This window comes from Protopterus annectens, chromosome 6.part0 (genome assembly GCF_019279795.1).
Source record: "Protopterus annectens isolate FY-2018-M chromosome 6.part0, PAN1.0, whole genome shotgun sequence".
Taxonomy (NCBI): Eukaryota; Metazoa; Chordata; order Ceratodontiformes; family Protopteridae; genus Protopterus; species Protopterus annectens.
Genome location: NC_056737.1, coordinates 607,787,621 through 607,808,655, shown reverse-complemented (window position 1 = coordinate 607,808,655; position 21,035 = coordinate 607,787,621). Strand labels below are relative to the sequence as shown.

At 44.1% G+C, this 21,035-nt stretch overlaps 1 protein-coding gene across 1 annotated transcript in view; it reads left to right on the top strand.

Moving 5' to 3' along the window:
- RPS29 (ribosomal protein S29) overlaps nucleotides 1-21,035 on the top strand; it is a 41,291-nt gene that overhangs the window by 3,193 nt on the left and 17,063 nt on the right. The window contains exon 2 of the mRNA XM_044074276.1: nucleotides 2,385-2,484. Within this exon, the coding sequence (XP_043930211.1) occupies nucleotides 2,385-2,484 (100 nt within the window). The remainder of the gene's footprint in view (nucleotides 1-2,384; nucleotides 2,485-21,035) is intronic.

The following is a 21,035-nucleotide window of genomic DNA, read 5'->3' as shown; positions in this document are numbered from 1 at the left end:
AATCCGGTACGTTTCATTAGTTTTGCAGGATGTACCGGATTATCATCTTTATCTCTGTGCCGTCTCTCTTGTTTGAGGTCTTTAAAAAAAAAATTTTTTTTACGAATTATACTAATGGGAAAAAGTCCGGTTGACTGGATCATTTTCCATTGATATATTCTTGGATTTACAATGGCCAGCCCAATCAGTGTGCTTTTTGAATATTACTGGCCAGTCTTGGTGCTGTGGCAGCGTTGTCGCCTCACAGTAAGACACTGTCCGGTTCGATTCTCAGAGCGTCTTCTGCATGGAGACATGAGTGAATGGGCATGCCTTCGTTGAAGGTTGTGCGTCAGGGCTTGTAACTTGGCACGTAAAAATCAACTACCAATCATTAGCGAATTGGAGTTCCGCTGTGGCGACCCCTAACCGGGAAAAGCCGAAAGACACAAACTGGCCAGTCATTGTGTAATACTTTTTACCCATAAATCTGATCCAGTGTACAAATCTGGATTTCAGAGTAGGTTTCTCAAAACAAGACACTGATTCTGATGGTTGCAAGTACTAAGCTGTTAAATCTCTAAAGAAGAAAATTTTAAAGTCTGCAGATGTCTGAAGTAATCAAAAAGGCATCGCAACGTAAAACATTATACCAAGTAACCTGTACCTCATTAAACATAGTAGAAAAAATAACAGCATCTGCATGAACAGCCAGCACTACTGTATGCTTCCTCTATGCTTGTACATTTCCATTCCAACAAAATTGGACCCATCACTACACTGACCTCAGTAAAACTTAATGAGCAAGAACTGTCTCATCATTTCAGTTACTTCTGGTTGTTGCCCACAGCTTTGTACATAAACCTAACTGGTTAGGTAGCCTGGCCTAAAAAGTGTTCTCCAAACATGCCCCCCCCCCCCCCCCCCAAAAAAAAAAAACTTTTGCTTACTGCTAATAACTCTGTGCAGGAAGCATTTTATTCCATTAATATTCTCAAACTATGAAGCTCGCTACCTCTGTCACGAAGATTCAATAACTTGCCTATCTCAAGGTCTGGCTATGGTTTTGCTTCTTGTCAGTCTAACTTAACACAACAACCTTTTTCCCCCTTTGCACTAGGGTCTTGCATCCATCTCAACCCCTAACCCCCCCCAAAGAAAATATTTGTGTCTTGGTAATAGAGAGACGATTCTGACTAAAATATATGTAGTCTATATTGTTAGACTGCTTCTTGACACTGTTCATGACTAACGTTGTAAGTGTAACTTACTGTTCTATTCCGTAAAGGATACGTTATGCTAATGCAACTTAGTGTTTTTGTTAACTTCCATTTTAATACAGGTATCTATGTTTACAGATATTCAGTGACAAATGTTTGTATGTATAGTAACATTTTCTGTTTCAGTATGATTGTGATTATACTTGTGAATGTATTGTAACAGCTTGATTATACCATTATGAAGGTTTTTATTCAGTATGCTTTTATATGTGAACCAGTTCAGTGTGCTGCTGTTAATTATCTAATACTGCACTATCAAAGATGATACTTGAGCTTAATTTACTTGTGTAGTTTGTATTGTTTCTTACATTATATTGTACCAGTGGAGCTTTTCTGCCCTAGGCCTTAGTTGAAAAAGTGTTTACACCCAGTTTTTTTAAGACTTCCTTTGTTAAAAAAATCAAAGTTAAACTGAAGTAACTTGTCCCATTCAGGAAAGCAGGTGCAGGAACTATGCTTGGTCATTATGAATAACCAGTGCCATTTTTCTTTTGCTGTGGCATGAACTACTGCTGTTGTGGCATATGGAGGGTTGTCATCCTTCTTAAATTACTTTACTAAAGCAATTTAATTCCAGGGAAACAAATTACAAAATGATTTAACATGAAGTGGTTGAGGGAGGGCAGACCCATTTGGGTGCTATTAATAGCAGAAGTACATTCTTGTAATTCTGATCTTGATATGCTTGAGTAATCAAAAGTACTATAAGAAACCTTAGGTTGTTCTTACTACTGTACATTCTTTGAGGTAATACACCTGACAGTAACAATTTTATGTACTTGCCAAAGATACGGTGACTTCAGCATTGGTCCATGTAAGAAGCAGGTGCAGTGGACAAAGCCCCTCTTGCAGAACTGGTGTATTGTATAAGTCACTCTCTTGATAGCACAGGTTTTAAAGTACAGTTGTAAGTGATGCTTTTATTTAAAAGCCTTTACTTTTCTATCGGATGCTTATTTGTAAGTAAAAAAAAAAAAAAAGAATGCATTTGTGTATTTCTAGGTAACGCTGGTCTGTGTTGCTGCAAAATTGATTTGCTCAGTGCAACTGATAGTGTTTAAATGTTTTTATTGTGTTCTTTTGTGTGCGCTTCCAATGTAAAAGTGTTTCATTTGTTTCTTGTAGTCGTGTATGCTCAAATAGACATGGGTTAATTCGAAAATATGGACTAAACATGTGTCGTCAGTGTTTTCGGCAGTATGCTAAGGACATAGGCTTTGTTAAGGTAAGCTTTGATTGCTCTTACTGCAGACTTTTAAAAGTATGTCTTTAAATTCAATAACCAGCCTGTAAATTGTAGTTATAGAAGAATACTGAAGTTGAAGATAGTAACCCCCCCTTCTGATAACACATTTGCAGTATTGTTCTGTGGTACTTCTGTGGTACTTCAAGATTTGTAAGCGTAAGAAATGCTGTTGAGTATTTATCTAAAATGTGTTGCAGTAAATGTAGTGTTTAGTGTTACTTAATCTATTGCACATATCTGATTGTTAAAAGTGATCAACTGTACACAACCCAAGAAGGAAATGAGAGTTTCCTTGAGCCCTGTGCATTTGGGGGGGTTGAGTAGTACTAGCACAGTTTGTAAGTGGTGTTAACACTTCATTTAATTTGCTTTCATCTTTTCATTTGTGCGATTGGGAGATGTTTGATATCGAGGCCTGCAGGCTCAATGTGTAACAGTACTGCCAGAAATTGCATTGTGCTTAAAACCCCAGAACTTCTAAACAGTTAAGGTACCTTGTAGGATGTCCCATAACATATTTCAAGGGAAGTAGTTAATGTGGTGCTCTGTTATAAAGCCAGCATTATCTGACGTAGGGTAGTCATATTTTTAAGTGTAGGAAGTAGTGGGACTTCTGAGGAAACCAAACGAGTTGACTTCTAGAGATGTTAAGAAATTTGTCAACACTTTCATTTCTGCAAAGAGAGTAAACTGTTGCATTGCTTTTTTTTTTTTTTTTTTTTTGTTTGTTTCACAACTCCCCTTTGCACGTATGAAACATTTGTTGTCATAAACATTACTGCTAAAATGCTACTGATGTTTTTTTTGAACTTCTGTTGTTCACTGAAACTTGTCTCTGCACCTGGTGTTGGGGGAGTTGGTAATTTTTACAGCTGCTGTCCCAACTGCCATTATCCAGTTGGGAATAGGGGCATGACTTAAATGTCTGCTTAATTGAATAACTGGCTTTCTTTATGCATGTGTGATTAGTTAAGGTACAAATGAACATTTCTGGGCATTGGTGAGTGAAGTTAGTTTGATTGGGAAAGTCTGATTTGGAACAAAGCCAGTTCTCACCAGAGCACCCAGAGGAAACTCACATGACCGCAGGGAGGACATGCACACTCCGCACAGAAGGCACCCCAGCCGAGAATCGAACCGGAGAACCTTTTGTTGTGAGACAACACTACCACTGCATAGCCCCTCACCTTTTGTTTTGTATTGTATTTTACCAAAAACTTCAAGACAATACATTTTAAACAATAGACGTGCATACTTGCAACACCAGTGACTAACTCTCTCCAGAAGACAATATGTACTCGTAAGGGGGGTGTGCCCCACACACATGCCCTAACTATATATACTTAACTCCAGGATCGCACTACAGTGGGGAAAAGGGGTATATACGAACCAAAAAGTGGAAGGTGCAAAAAGTACTGATAATCAACAAAGAAGCACCAGGTCCTCAACGAAGGTGCAAACAGTTTATTGGGCTAAACACAGTGATCACCACAGCAAACACAACCTTCATCCAAAGTGTCATCTGGCAGTAATAATGTTTCCACCATCTCCTGTTTGCCCAATATTGGTGCAAATCTGTTTTTTCTCCCGTCACATACTTCATAAAGTATCTCATCACACAATTCCTTTGTATAACCTCTATTCATAAAAATATTTCTCAAACAATCACATTCATAAGTAAAAGTTGCATCGTCTGAAGTCATCCTGCAAATTCTAACCGATTGCCCTTTCAAAACACTTTTTTTCTGGTGGAAAGGATGGGAACTAGAAAAATGCAAGTATGTATTTGAGTGTCTCTTTTTTATGTACCCTCTTAGATAATCAACTTGCCGTGTGTCAAATTTCTTTGTAAATTTAAGGAAATGAGTTGTCCCATTTATGTAATCAACAAATGTGTCAAAGTCGTCCTTAGTGCCCTTCCATAAAAAAACATAAATCATCCAGAAATCTACAATACAGGGTCCACATACCCATGTACCTAGGGATTAAAATGTACTTGTTTTCCCAGTATGCCATAATAATGTTGGCATATGTGGGTGCACAGTGTGCACCCATGGCTACTCCACTAATTTGCCTGTAGTGTTCACCTTCAAAAAATAGAAAATTATTTTTGAGGACTACTTTCATCAGGACAAGTATTGTAGTAAAATCATTTTGAGAAATATTTTTGAAAGGCAGTAACATTTCTTCGAACCAATTTAGTCCCACGTCGTGGGGAATGCTTGTGAATAAGTCAGTGACGTCCAGGGTGCCAAACCCAGTAGTTTCTCTGTGTAAAGAAGTCTCTCTTTTTCTAAGAAAATCCCAAGAGTCTTTCAAGATATTTTTATTTTCATTTACTAGTTTCTTTATCTTAACGTCTATGTACTTTGCAAGGGGTGCTGTGATTGATCCTTCTGAGGAGACAATCACTCTTAATGGTGGGTCATTGATGTCCTTATGTACTTTTGGAATCCCAAAAATTGATGATATTTTGGGTTTTGGAACATTCAAAATTTACAAAGAAATTTGACACACGGCAAGTTGATTATCTAGATGTCAACATTAAGACAAATGACAATTTTGTTTAGAGGGTACATAGAAAAGAGACATTCTCAAATACATACTTGCATTTTTCTAGTTCCCATCCTTTCCACCAGAAAAAGTGTTTTGAAAGGGCAATTGATTAGAATTTGCAGGATGACTTCAGACGATGCAACTTTTACTTATGAATGTGATTGTTTGAGAAATATGTTTATGAATAGAGGTTATCCAAAGGAATTGTTTGATGAGATACTTTATGAAGTATGTGATGGGAGAAAAAACAGATTTGCACCAATATTGGGCAAACAGGAGATGGTGGAAATATTATTACTGCCAGATGACACTTTGGATGAAGGTTGTGTTTGCTGTGGTGATCACTGTGTTTAGCCCAATAAACTGTTTGCACCTTCGTTGAGGACCTGGTGCTTCTTTGTTGATTAAAAGGGGTATATACCTTTTACTTGCCTTGCAGTACTCTACACAGTGCCATATATACTAACTGCGATTCCTGCAATTCGGTGAGATGTGATTCAACAAAATAAAGTTGACCCGGATCAAATGACCACTGTCCACCTCTGAATGAAATTTACCAAGCTAAGCAGACATGAGCTCTGGAAAAAACATTGGATAATGCTAGTTTTCATCAGTTCTTAATTTTAATTGTCCTTTGCATCAGATGCTAGTTTCGGTTTGTGTTTAGTTATACTTATTGATGGTAGCTTTTAGTTCTTTGCTGATCTTTTTGATGAAACCCCCCAGCTGATCTTTTTGAAGAAACCCCCCAAACTGTCATTCTTGCAGCTGTCCCAGTGCCCCGCGTCCTGGGACTCCATTTGCCCCTGGTCCAGTGCCAGTTTGATATGGGGGGGGGTCGGCAAGTGTCCTAGGGGGTTGCTGTCCATCTTCAAGTTGGTGTGGGCTTTATGACCTACCCCCCACCACACTCCATGGTTTTTGTGAAGTTCAGGGAGAGTGAGCGATAGGAAGTCCAGTTTTTTTGCCCCATCTCTGTGGCAGCTCAGCCATGCCCTCGGGATTGCCCTCTCCCCTTGCACAGTGGTACTATCCTTCCCTCCCTCCCTGCTGCTTTCAGTCACTCAAGGCCTTCACTAAATCTGGGTTGGCAGGGCTGTAGTCAGGGTTTTATCCTTCTACACTACTGGAGTGGTGTGGTAACCTTTTTAAGGTAGGTAGAATCTAACCTTTTAGGGGGGCTTCTTGTAGAGCTTACTTGTACTGGTGGACCACCAGGGTAGCTTGTTTTTGAAGATCCTGGTATGGTTGGTTCTAGCAGGGATTTGCCTTATCCAAGTGCACTCTCTAAGGTGGGAGTAGAACTCTTAGGTAAGGCTCCATTGGGGGTGGTGATAGTAACTTTTGAGAGCTCATCATAAAGTTTGAATATGATTTGTTTAGTTCTTCAAATTTAAACTTGTTTAAGGATGGTGGGGTTCCAGATGTAGAGGAGAAGGTCACTATAGGGCATGGTACATAGAGGTGCTGTGTTGGGAAGTGAAGGGTCTAGAATGTGGAAGTCATGTTGTTCAGGCCTTTTATCCTTTTAGTAAAGTATCTTTATGGGTGTTCACGTTATTGTATGTGTCTGGACACACATGGCAAAGATGTTACCCTCTAGCTTAATGAGGGTTGAGTTGGGTGGGAGGTTGTCTCATTGGACTGCAGTGCTCTAAAGTTCATCATTCCTTTACACAGTTATTTTTTGTCAGATTGACCACTTTAACATCAATCCATATTGAAATAAGATTTCAGGCCACCAAAATTAGAATTCATCCAACTGTGTAGAAATTCAGGCTGTTGCATATTCTCAGCTTGGTTTGTCTAAACAATTTTACACCACTGCCACGTGTCTTACAAAAATTCTGCTGATGCTCCCCCTTCTGTCTCTGTATAGACAAAGATAATCAGGGTTATTGGTCTAGGACTATTACTACTCTGAGACCGTCTGGTTTGGGCAGTGGGCAGGATTGCTAGTTAGTTTAGCTGTAGATTACACTAAGCATTATTTCTGTGTCCGGTTAAAAACATCCTCCACTCATCCCTCGTAAGTACACATTAGGACCTGCAGCCATGGATTGGGCACTTTCCTGTCATCCTGCATCCAGCTTGGTGGCTTTGGGCATCCTGAGACAAAGTAACAGTTGCTTAATGTACACTGACAAACCCCTTAATTCTCGAAGGGCAAGTATAGTATGAGAGCTGTAGTTGTACATTGATATTGTAGGCTAGACTCTCTTGTTTACAGACACAACGAGCAATAAACAAGTTGTCATTGACTTGTGCGCATACCACACACCACTTGCCACTCCCACAAAGGACTACACAGACCCGCATATGCAGAGGTGCTGACATGTAATTAACCCAAACCTCAAAAGCCTTTTCAGGCGCAGTTCTGAAACACTGCATGCACACAGATGAGGCAATTCCCATCACAACACGCACAGCCATATCTCACTGTGTCAGTTACAAAGCCCATAAAGCGAAAAATTTCCATTCCAGTATTCTGGTCATAGGAGACTTAAGAGAGACTGATGTCCTCCTTACCAGGCTAGATAAGGTTACAGTTAGCTGCCTGTCGTGATTATTCATGTCACTTACTCTCAAGTACTGGTTCATGGCCTACTACCAACCTATGAACCTATCGACCCTAAGGCCTATGCAAACCTAGCCATAATTCCCTGGAAGTTTTCCCCACAATATTTACTTCTCTGGACCCCTGTCTAGCAGGGCGACTGACATGATTCCCGGGGTGAATTTCCTATCTCCCATCCAATCATCAAGGTTCCTTTTGAAGAGGGCCAGTGAGGCGTTCTGCTTGACATGTATGGGCAGTCTATTCCAGAGACATACAAGGCCATGTCAAACCCTGAGCTGTTGGACATGCTCCACTTAAAGAAATCCCAATCCCTCAGAGCCACATGCTCCAGGGATCTAATCCTTATCACATAAGTGATTATGAATTTAATGGCCTGGGCAGTAATGCCCAGGATATGACAGTATTGTATCTTCTCCATGGGATGGGGTGGTATCAGGGTATTGAGTCTTTGGGTAAACTGCCTCAGTGAGCAGTACCCCAGGAGTGAATTTACAGTCCCCATCCATTTTTTCAAATTTTTTTTGAAGAAAGTGAGGGATGGAGTTTGTATTCCAAAGATGGGAAGTTTTATTCCATAGACGAGGTAGCCTTTGGTATAAAAGTCTCTTACACAGACATGCACCTTATTTTGGTCACAGATAAGGTTCAGGTCTATGGAATGCATAACCCTTGCATAATTTTTCTTGCAATTATGTAACATTTTCATCATGGCTGGATTAGCGAATGCCTTTTAGGTCGGGCATGAATTCTCTCAAAACTGTTTTGAGACTGAGTAAAGGGGTAGGGCCCTTAGTCTGCCTGCATAAGACATGTCTTGCGCTTTGTAGTAATTTACTTTTTGTGAGCAGCCTCTGGGGCTGCTCCAGTTGGTGTAAGTGCCTGGTTAGGTACATGCAGAAGGGAGCTTTGCCTGAGGGCCAAATACAATGGCACTATGACTCTGATCTTGATTACTTATAAGTTGAGCTACATGGATGGATTTCCTCACTGCTGTAGCTACCCGGTGGTCAAAGTTTAGGTTACTGTTTGTGCTTGGGTTCCTCCACTGGCTCTAAGTTTAGGGGTGTGCTGTCAATATTATAACTTGCAGGACTATCTGATTTACTGAAAGTGTATGATTACGCATGTTTTAGCATTTAGTCTGACCATGGTTATGGCACCTGTTATTTTTAGGTCTGTTTTGTAGGATGCTTGTATCCTTTGAGTGTTAGTGATTGCTCCCAGCTTACAGTCGTCACTGAACTTGGTGAGCCAGAGGGGCCCCATCAGTGGCCTTACCCATGAGAAGTACGTACCAAACCGAAGGGGTCTCAACACTGAGCTTTGTGGGATACCAATAGTAGCAGGTTACTTGTCTGTTAGAACAGCAACACGGGTCACGCTGATGAACTGTACAACTGCATATTTATAATTGTCGACAGATCTATTGAAACAAGCTGACCAAGCACTACTGAGAGATTATAAACACTTTATAATACAGAGTACTGTCAGACGCACCTCAGTTGAACTGGATTACATAAATGTCCGAGACCACTACATTTACAGTTTCAAAAGTGCCCTTGATGAAAACATTTTTTTATTGAAGCCTTCTTTGTCTGCATTCTTATCTCAGTCCAGAGAGAGCTACTTCTCAGCAGGCCAAAATGTTCTTTCATTGATTGGGATAGTTTGTAATTTTTTTTTTCTGCTGTCAAGTCATTTCCTTTTAGCTTGAACATCTGTACATTTAACTGTTTTGGGATATTTCAACAAGCCTCTATTGTTAATGCCATGTGTTACAAAAACATTCCCAAGTATAACTGAGTGTTTCACACAGGCACATTTTGTTAAACCAATGCATGTTTTGTCACATGCTTTTTAAAAACATCACACTTATGATCACCAAACCTCTGCTACTGTGAAGGAAAACATTTCTTGTATTTTTCTGTGAAATGCATGTTACTTAAGAGGGGAAACCAGTTTGTAATTCTGTCATTATCCGCCCCGCCGTGAATTCACCTATCTGGACAACATGTGCTCTGTTGATGAACCAGTCAGTTTTCCATCTTGACGATGTAGGGGTGTATGATACCAGAGTGGGGGAATTGTTTGAAAGCTTTGGACAGGTCTAGATAATGGGTGTGTACTGTTTACCTTCATCCATGGCCTTAGTGACTTTCAAAAGAAGTGTATCAGATTCAGCAGACGACCTCCCTTTGACAAAGCCAAACTTGGTCTGGGCTAGTTTTTGGAGAATTCCTGTGTTGATCAGGTCCATAAATTCTCTCCATGGTCTTGTAGCTGATTGGTCAAGCTTGTGGGTCTGTAGTTCCTTGGGTCAGTGGATTGAGGGACCCCCCCCCCCTTTGCAGAGGGACAACTGTTGCAGTCCTCCACTCCTGAGACAAAGCCTGTCCTGAGGTTGTAGTTAAAGATGGATCTGAAGTAGGAGATTCATTTGTCTGCAACCTGTGGGTTATGGATCCGATATCGGATCCGAACAGGCATGGTTTTCCAGCTATGGATCCGAGCTCTCGGCTCCTCCCCTCACCCATCTAGTTTGCCGCGCTGGTGACCAGATTGGATTTCAGAGCTCTTCAGCTAAGTGTTTGTTATTCGCTTTTTGCAGTGTTAAATTTAAAATTTTTAGTTAGTTTTGTGTGAAAGGAAGGAGCGGAGGTCGAAGCTGGTCCTGGCGGGACTTCTGCCCCCGGACACGGCTTCGGCTACCGCTCCTTCAGGGGGTACCGTGTCCTCGGTTCCCTCCTCTCCTGCTCCCCCTCCTCCACCTGGGACTCAACCTCCCTCTAGTGGTTTGGAGGAGAGGGAAGCAAGAAAAAAGGACCGGAGAGAAAAGCACCATAAGCGGCGGGCCGAAACCTCTGTCTCGGCCCCGCCTGCCAAGCGGGCTTCTCCTCCGGCCTCCTTGTCTGCTGTCTCTCCCCCTCCTCGGCTCCGGTCTCCAGTATGCTTCTCACCGGGACCTGAGGAGGAGGAGACCCGATCTCCGTCGAGGCTATCGAGGAGGCACTCAAGGCCTACCTCGGTAGCCTCGTCGAGATCTACATATAGTTTATCTGACGCTGATCTGGACCGGATGATGAGAAGGTTCATCCAGGCCCAGATGCAGATGGGAGTGCTCCTGCCTCCCCCCCCTCCCGGGGGGGGAGCTTGACCCCTTTTTTCAAACCTATAGCTCCTTCTCCGACCCGCTACCCGGGTTCAGAGCGTTTGGAGCCGAGCAGCTTCGGAGCCGGGGGTGGGTCGGCGCCGATAGTACTAGGTACTTCGGATCCGACCTCTCTGAGCCTGGATCCGAGCTTCGGATCCGGGGGGATTAGTGTTCCTTCGGCACCGTCGGTGTCGGAGCGCACTGGCCCCTCGGATCCAAATGCCTCGGCGCCGGCTCCGATCCACTCTTCGGATCCGAGGGGGAGCAGATTGTCGGATCCTTTGGTTGAGGTTGGCCCCCCCTCGGCTTTTGATGTAGTGGAGAGGGCCCTGTTGAGGGTTTCCGGACCCCCGGCACTTGCTCCGGCTCCGTCCCGCGCTCCATCTGCACTGGGTCAGGCTTCCACCATCCGGCCACTGGGACGCCCGCTCCATTGCCCCAAGCTGTTCCATTGGAACAGGACACCGCTTGCGAGGGTTCCTCGGACAGTCCCCCTGAGGATGCACCTCGCAAGCATACGTGTAAAAGGAGGCACATAGATTCCCCCGAGTCTCTCACAGAAGACACTGATTTGGAGGAAGGGGAAGGCTCCCCAAGATCACCCCCCGAGGATGTCTCCTTTGGAGACATCATGGAAATGCTTCGCATAGGGGGGGGTGGTCTGCCCCCAAGTCTTCTTGGACGAGTCCGTGTTCTTAGAGGCATTTGAAGCAGGCCCGTCTACCTCTTGGGTGGCCCCTCCTGCCGACCCCCTGGTGGACCTGATTACCACCAGGGCGTGGACGGATCCGGACACCGTGGAGCCAATCCCCAAAAGGCCAGACCGCATCCTTAGCCCCCCCGGCAGACCGTGCCCACTGGAGCAAGGGGCCTCCGGTAGATGCCATGTTGACGGCTGCAGCCACCAAGAGGGAACTTGCCCAGGAGAGTCCCTAAGTCCATCCTCCGAGCAAGTTGTCTCGGATGATGGACCGCTTGGGGAAGCGAATGTTTAGTTCAGCGACCTTTTCAGTGAGGGCGCTAAACTACTTGGCACATGTGATCAGGATGCAGCGCGATCTTAAGGAATACGCTGCATCCCCCCCAGAGTCCATACTTGGCACATGTGATCAGGATGCAGTGCGATCTTAAGGAATACGCTGCATCCCCCCCCAGAGTCCATGTCGGAGGAGGACAAACTGTTGCACTCCACCCGCATGGCCACTCTCAGGTCCGTGACTAATACCTCTATGCGGTTACTGTCCCATGCTACGGAGGGAGCCGCTAGAGCTGCAGGGGTAGGCCTAGTTACTAGACGTCAGGCCTGGCTCCGACATTGCGATTTCACGGAGCCCTTCAAGGCGTCATTCGCGAACGCTCCCTTTGATGGTTCTGCCCTTTTTGGCAAAACTGTTCGCGATACTTTGACCCAGAGCGAGAAGGACGGGAAGACGCTGTCTGCCGTCAGAATCCGCTTCTCTGTGCCCCAGAGGCCCTATTCTAGGAACCAAAAGGGCCAAAAGAAGATGTGGTTCCGGAAATTGAAGTCCCTCCCCGACGTTCCACCCGGTCAGTGGGAGGCCGCTTTGGCAGAAATTGGCCATCTGCTGAAGAAAAGAGCCATCCAGCCCGTCCCCCCAGACCAGATCGGATCAGGGTTCTACTCCAGGTTCTTTTTAGTGCCAAAAAAGACGGGGGACCCAAGACCAATATTAGACCTGTCACTCTTAAACCTGGCAGTTCCCAAGGAGAAGTTCCGAATGGTTACCTTGCAGTCCATTCTCCCCCTTCTGGGAGAAAATCACTGGATGTGCTCTATAGACCTCAAGGATGCGTACTACCACATTCTAATGGACAAACGCTCCAGGGGGTTTCTTCGCTTCCGGCTGGGAGCCAGTCACTACCAATTCAGGGTCCTTCCCTTTGGTCTCACCACAGCCCCTAGGGTGTTCACCAAAGTATTAGCAGTGGTAGCGGCCCACCTGAGGCTTCAGGGGGTACAGGTCTTCCATACCTGGACGACTGGCTCCTCCTGGACGACTGGCTCCTCATCGCCCCAACAAGGCATCTACTGTTATAGGCGCGAGATTCCTTTCTCCATCTAGCTCCACGCCTGGGCATCACAATAAATGCAGAAAAGTCCAACCTAGCCCCTACGCAATTCATAGACTTTATAGGTGCCAGGTTAGACACGAGACAGTTAAGAGCCTTCCTCACTGCGGACAGAGTTCAAAATCTGCAGCTCCAGGTGCGGGCCATCTTCCACTCCAGCTCAGTTCCGGCGGAGTTGGTCCTGAGGGCTCTAGGGTCCATGGCAGCAGCGATAGCTCTTCTTCCTCTCGCCAGGTTCAATATGCGGGTCCTTCAATGGACACTCCTAGTTCAGTGGTCGTATCTTGCTCTTCCTATGCATCATCCCATTGCGATCAGCAAGGCTTGCAAGCGATCCCTCCTGTGGTGGCTCCACTCTCAAGATCTCCACGGAGGCCGCCCCTTTTGTGCTTCTCCCCCTCTCGCCACGGTGACCACGGACGCCTCCCGCCTCGGGTGGGGGGGGCATTTTGCAGGCCGGACGGTCCAAGGCACGTGGAACGATTCAGAGACCTTACTGCATATCAATGTTCTAGAGATGAGAGCAGTGCTCTTAGCGTTGCAAGCACTACAGGCTTTTCTTCCCTTGGGAACTATTGCAATTCAGTCGGACAACATGTCTGTCGTCTGGTACATCAACAAACAGGGGGGAACCAGATCTTACCCTCTTTGTCGAGAAGCCATGAGAGTGTGGGAATGGGCAATCTCCACCAACCGCTTTCTCATCGCAACGCATATTCCGGGTTGGTCCAACATCCTTGCGGACAAACTCAGTCGCACCATTCTCTCCCCTTACGTGTGGTCTCTCAATGCTCAAGTAGCGAAACGCATCTTCGCACGGTGGGGAACTCCTTGTTGTGATCTTTTTGCGTCTCCCTCAAACACCAAGTGCGACAGTTTTTTCACTCTAATCCCTCCTCTCGGAGATACCCAAGAGACGCTCTGGTGCATGCTTGGCCCCCCGATCTTCTTTACGCTTACCCCCCTTTGCCTCTGATGCTCCAAGTTCTTCAGAAAGCCTCTCGGTTGGAGTGCAGAATGATTCTCATTGCCCCATTCTGGCCTCGACAGATCTGGTTCCCTTTCCTAAGGTCTCACTCAGTGAATCCACCTTGGATTCTAGATCCCATTCCGGATCTGATATCTCACCCGTCCCATCTATCAACCCCGAATCTGGACAACCTGAAGCTAACTGCTTGGCTGCTCCAGTTCCACTCCTAATCAGAACTACCGGTATTTCGTCTCCAGTTAAGGCCATCCTGGTAGCGGCTCATAAACCATCTACCAGGAAAGTTTACCGCAGCAAGTGGAAACTGTTCTCCATTTGGGCAGAGCGGCAAGGTCTAGACACCTTCACAGTTCCCCTTCCTCTGGTGCTTGACTTCCTAACCACTCTTTTTAATGATGGTGCCAGCAGTTCCACGGTCAAAGTTCAACTTGCGGCAATTTCTCACTATCACATTGGTCAAGACTCCAGCCCACTGATGCCTGCCAAATTGTGTAAGATTTTCCTAAAAGGTACTTTTCTCCTTAGACCCCCTGTAAAGCCAGTGGTTCCTCCTTGGGATCTTTCGTTGGTTCTTCAGGCCTTGACCGCTCCACCCTTCGAACCGGCGGCTACGGTAGATCTGAAATTTTTATCTTTCAAGACGGCCTTTTTAGTAGCCATTACCTCGGCCAAGAGAGTTTCAGAACTTCAAGCCTTATCCATCAAGCCTCCTTACTTGGTCTTTCATCCGGACCGTGTATACCTCAGGACCAACCAGTCCTTTCTTCCTAAGGTAGCTTCTGAAGCAAATATTAATCAATCCATTAACCTCCCTGTTTTCTTTCCAAAATAACAAAACAAAGGTGAATATAAGCTACATTCCTTAGATATTCACAGGCAACTTCGATTTTATCTGAACAGGACAGCTGGTCATAGGCAATCCGACCAGTTGTTTATTTCCTTTGCTAAATTCAATTTGGGTAAACCAATTTCCAAAGTTTCCTTATCACGCTGGATTTCGCAGTGCATCTTATTGGCTTATCAAGCTTCTGGAAGGCCCGCACGGAGGGAGTACATGCCCATTCAACCCGGTCAATCTCTACTTCAGCGGCTTTTCTACTTCAGTGGCATTTAAAGCTAGGATTCCTCTGGATGATATTTGTTCAGCAGCCACTTGGGCTTCATCTCCTACCACTACAAGTTGGATATTACATCTAGAGGTAGAGCATCCTTTGGCTCCGCGGTGCTCCGGAATATCCTTCCATGACGGCCACCCAAGATTCAGGTAGCTGGGGACTCTGTCCCACAGGTTGCAGACAAATGAATCTCCTACTTCAGATTTAGAAGTTATGTACTCACCATAACGTTCCATCTGAGTAGGTGTATTCATTTGTCTGCAAACATCCCGCCCTCCTATCCCCCTGGCCTTGTCAGTTTCCTGCATATTATGTGTTACCCTTTCTAGGGTATTTTTATTGATGGCAAACTCGATCTGAGGTCATGTAGGGAGAGCAGGGCATTATGGGTGAGGGGAGGAGCTGAGAGCTCAGATCCATAGCTGGAAAACCATGCCGGTTCGGATCCGATATCGGATCCATAACCCACAGGTTGCAGACAAATGAATACACCTACTCAGAAGGAACGTTATGGTGAGTACGTAACTTCTAATTTTAGTGGCCCTGATTCTGTTTTAAGCTATTAAAAAGCATCCTGGAATGTTGTCTGGACCCATGGTGGCTGTGTTCTAGGCTTTAGCAAAAGGAGGGTTGGTTGAAGTTTCTTGGTGTGTGGTAAGATACTGAGATAGAAGTTTGAACTGAACCCGACATCCAGCAAGTTTGCTATAGTTTCAGGCTAGGTGTAATTGTTACCGTTCATGATTAACTTTCCCCTGAGGTTATGAACATAATCGTTCACATGGGAGGCTCTCTGCCTTTGTTTTGGCAGATTTGACCAGCTCTGTCTGTTTAGACCAGTTAGTGCCTCTTGCACTGTTTTGTTTGTTCCTACTTGACTTTGGAGAGGCCTCCCCTTTTCTTTTTGTTGAATAGCCTATTTATGCTAGGGATCCACCAGGTTGGTTTATTTTTGCCAGTAAGTATGGGTTTGACTTGGACAGGTACTGCCTCTTTGCAGCTTTGAATGTAGTTGTACAGTGCTTTTGTGTACAGCTCAGGCTTCAGTGTCATCTGGGTTCGAAGGGGCTTGGAAGTGTAATAAGCTGTAGTTTGAGGTGACTGGCCTTAGTAAAGTTCTTAACAGGTTTGGAGTTTGGTGGTGGTTCTAGGTTAGTTTTAATACTAAGATTATTTTGTGGTCAGATCTTACCAGGGAGGAGTTAATGCATAGGAGGGACCAGCGTCTCCCCAACATTTGTGAGTTCTAAGTCTAGAATATTTGTGTATCTAGTTTCTCTGAGGTGTTTGCATTGAAGTCCAAAGCCTCTTGAGCACGTGAATTATGGAGGGATAGCAAAGGTATGATGGGGGTCGCACCTGTGGTTAGTTGGACATGGAGCAGCTCAGGCGAGTCATGCTGTTGGACCAGGCTAACAGTGTACTTGTCCTTTATGAACAGGCACTTCTACATTTGTTTTATCCTGAGCTGAGAGCAATCAAAATGTATGAAAGGCATTGTAATCTTTAATGGCCGGGGTGCTTTCTGTGGTTGTAAACCATGTTTCTTTGACTGCACCCGTCTGCAGCCTCCAGGGTGAGGAGTGCTTCCAGGGAGTGCAGTTTATTTATCCCCCTAGCATTGAGTAACAGTAGGTAGTCGTAGGTGACTTATGTTGGAGGAACAACTTGGCACAGCTTAAAAAGAGTACTGTGGTGATGGCTTCCAGATGCTGGCAAAAACTAAGTGGTAAGTGCAAATCTTCTGTGGCAAAGCATTGTGGTTTGTCAGTTGTGTGTTCCCATGCTGACATTGGATCCCCTTATTGTGGCACCAGAAATTAAGCCAGTTTTTGAAGTCTAATCTCTTTTTTTTTTTTTTTTTTTTTCCCCTATTTATATTTATTTTACTGGTACTGTGGCATCATTAGTGAAGGTATGATGTTGCTAAAGGCTAGATCCATGTCCACCTGGAATGCATATCCAGAGATCTCCATGTTTCTCTTCATATAGTCCTGAGGTATATGCCCATGTGGACTATTATCGTGTTATAAAGACCTAAGTGCATGCATTATCTTGCAGGTCCTGGCCCCAGACAGCTGATGTTTCCTTGTTTAGCCTGGAAGTGGAATCCCCAGTAACTGGAATGTTTGGCTGTGCGGTGTTGCCTTATGGGCTTGGAAGCAGGGCTGCTATGATTTTTAGAGTTGTGTAATGTTGTGTGCTTAGGGCCACTGAGATGCTTTGTGGAGGTCTTGGAAGTTTGGGTAGATTGTGTGTGGGCTTGTATTTTTCATGAGAATATGAGAGCTTTGCCTCCAATGACATTGTGTATCTACATCTCTCTTGCACTTTAATAAAATTAAATGGTCCTCTGTTAACATGAGGCAGTTACTACACTGCCTCAGGATGCCTGTATTCATTAGGCCAGAAATGAATGACTGGGAAATACCAATCCATTTTACTAGATCCTTGGATGGGAAGGAGTGGGGAGAGTCCCTTAAAGGTCTAAGTGAGAGTGTTTAGTGGTATACTATTAAATGACCTGCAGTTGTGCTGCTCTCTGCACAAATTGGCAGCACTTTGAGCAGCTGTCAACAGTGGGAGACTATGCGTTATGGCTCTGGTCATCCATGCCCACATGGACTATGACAGACTTGCCTCCTGAAGAGAGACACGATTGACCTCTCAGTATGCATCACAGGCAGGTATAAGCCTACCAATGAGCAGCATTTTACAGTCTCCAAAGATTATGGTACAATACCAGCAGAAAATGATAGACTTTGGTTTAGCTACTGGTGTCATTCCAAAGGGGTCCAATACTTGGCCTGGGAGGACATGGGTGACAGACCGTACTGCTTTGCCAGGGGTGGTCTTGTCAGCTTTAAGCTTGTGGATGCTTGGCAAAACATTATCCACCCCAGTAGTGCCATTTTTAGGCATTGCAAAACTTTTGTGTAACGAAAGCTACTCAGGACAAGCTAAAGGTGTTGCTGCTTAGTGCTAGGACTCTCAACAAGAAATTTCACTCGCTGAAAGCTCTCTCTTAACTTTTGAGAATGCTGACATCTGAGCAGTTCAATGCTGCGAAAAGCACTTCACAGCGCATGGTTAATATAACACCTTTCATAGGTTCTGATCACCTATTGAAACATGAGAGCAAAAGGTAGGTACATCTATCTACAGAAAAGACAAACCCACCACAAAACTTGTCAAACAATGACATGCTTGAGCTGGTTCATGTCCAGCTAACCATGGGGAAAATTCATTACCATATTCTTGATAGCTACAGGTCCTCCACCGTGAACCAGTAAACTCATTCATCTTACCTGAAGTCACTAGAATCAGTCATCATTCATCCCAAAACAATACTCATGGGTGATTATGCTTCCCATTTAATGGAGAGCTAGTCACCATTATCTTGTAGGTCCAAAAATATGATTTAGTAAATTCGAAATACCCTGGAGCAGCCAGTCAGCACTTTCAGTAGAACAAATCCTAGATCTGGTAGTGTCAAGTATGGGAGTTGCACTCCCCCAAATGTGATGTTCTTGGTGGTAAGGTCAGATCACAGTGATCTGCCTTGAAAGAAAGGTAAAATAAGCCCCCCCCCCCGCCTCCACATAATTCCAAAAAAAAAAAAATTCTCTTAAGTTGAAGGAGAACCGTACCCACAGACTGAAAAGAAGTTTATTTTATCAAGTCTTGTTTCTTACATTTTAACACTGTTTTTGTCTTCTGTGCTCGTTTGCCCACATGGGGTCCCGCATCTTGATTGATTTATTTATTCTTCCTCCAGGTATCCCACAATGCAGTGTCTGGCTTTAAAATATTAGCCCCTAAGGTCCTGTCAGTGCATAGACTTGACTCGTTTTCACATGTATCCTGCTTTCTTTTAGTCAGTTGGGTTTAATTGCCGTTTCTTGTTTTTCAGTGACTGCTTAAGACGGGGATAATCATTTAGAACAGTAAGTATCTGTTGTCAATCACAGCAGCAAACTGCTCAAATTTGCCACTTTGACAGATACGAAGAGGGGGTGTTTAGGGGGAGGGGAGACTCTTGCATAAAAGAATGACAATTGGCCACTCTTGCATAAAAGAATGACAATTGGCCACTTTACAGTACTCTGTACCAGTTACTTTTTCTTTCTAAAGTCCAGTACCCTCTACAAATTACATCAGTAGCACACCCCTAAGAGTAGACTTGGAGGTGAGAGATTTAGCTACACTTATAGTAGCCTGAACTTTGACTGCCATGTAAAGGTATGGCATCCAAATCCAAGGTGAGAGATTTAGCTACACTTATAGTAGCCTGAACTTTGACTGCCATGTAAAGGTATGGCATCCAAATCCAAGGAAATTATAGTCCTGCTGTACTATGCCCTCATTAGACCAATTAGAGTACAGTGCATCATTTGGCATGCACTTGACTAGGTGCTTAGCAGCTAGAACTACCTTGGAGATTCCTCGCAAAGAAAATAAGGGCGTGTCCCATATAGATGGACTAAAAGCCCTATCCTTTACTCTAGTCTCCTACCGACTATTAAGGGGTGACCTATGTCTGAGCTGTAAGGCACACTCGTATCCAGCCCTGATGGAGCTGTTAACACATCTGCAAGTCAAACGGCAGTAGCGTTACCCGATCTAGGGATCTAAACTTGTTCAGTAGCTCAAACAAAGCATGCTGGAGAGACTGATAATGTGTCAGAAATTGCGCCGCCTTTGGAACGGACATCCTGTTTACATTAAGCAGAGCCCTTCCCTTGCTCGTAAAATATAGTTTGGGTCAATGAATGGGTGAATAAGGAATTGCAATTTCACACCTGGCAGTGCATTATGCCCCTTTTGGACAGGGGCACTCTTGTAAGGCATCGGCACAAGTCCATGCTATCCTGTTGTCCCTAGGGGCCATATATTGCCATTAGCCTAGTAATCGCCTGTGAACCTAATATTTCTAATAAAATGGAATGTATTAAAGCCTTTGAAGCATTACAAGCTGAATAAGTTGGAAGTCTATGTATACCTGGCTTGAAGCCAGTGTCCGAAACTACCTGGTGGAACATCTAAACTATTCTCTGATAAATGCCCTTCCTTTGAGGTAAGCTGCAACTGTCAACCTTCCACTTTGGTCCTACAGGCGCTGAAAAATTGCTTTTCAGTACTGTAGAAACCATTGCTCACAGTATGGGAGAATACCCTTTCCTGGCTGCTGAGAAAACTGAGATTATATATTTTATTTTAGTTTACATTCCGGGGAGAACCACTCCAGTTACGACAGTAAAATACAAAATAAAGTATACAAATGATACAAAAATATAAGTCAAGAAATGCTTAGAAGGAATAATGTATACTTTTACATAGATGCACTTTGTGCAAGTACATGCATATGTAAGTACATGTATATATGTATTTGCAGGATATATTTAATATTGAATAGTTGTAGATGCACTTTGTGCAAGTACATGCGTATGTAAGTACATGTATATATGTATTTGCAGGATATATTTAATATTGACTAGGTGTAGTGACTGTCTGGAAAGAAGCTCCCATAATTTATTTCCTAAGGAGAGAGAATGCCAACCAAGCTTTAATTTACAGCCCAATACCGTTGAAAAGCATCACGGCATTCACAGCAGTTGTTACTGAATTTTATTGAAGTTTACAAGGGGACAGGTGCATTGTCAGAATCTTGGACTTCTCCAAGGTTTTTGACACCAAGTCATATTGAATGTGCAGGTAAACATTCTGGTCTTGGTTTACAGCTGTTTTAAGAAGGATCTTTCTGGGTAAGGTGGAGACTGGCACCATCTTGGCTGTTGCCTACAGTGTGTGGTACCGTGGGAGACTTTTCTATGTTTTTTTTCTAGCCTGTTTACAAACTGCTAGCTGGGACATTGCTGAGACAACCTTGCTCTGTATCTGTAAATGGGTACTTTGTGAGTATTGTGTATAAAATTGGGTGTAGCTTTCTGTCTGCAGACTGTTTTAAACTCCTGTTTTCCGAATGTTACTTAAAGGAAAACTCCACCTTCTCCTAAAATTCAACTCAACTTTTAGGTTGCCTTTATC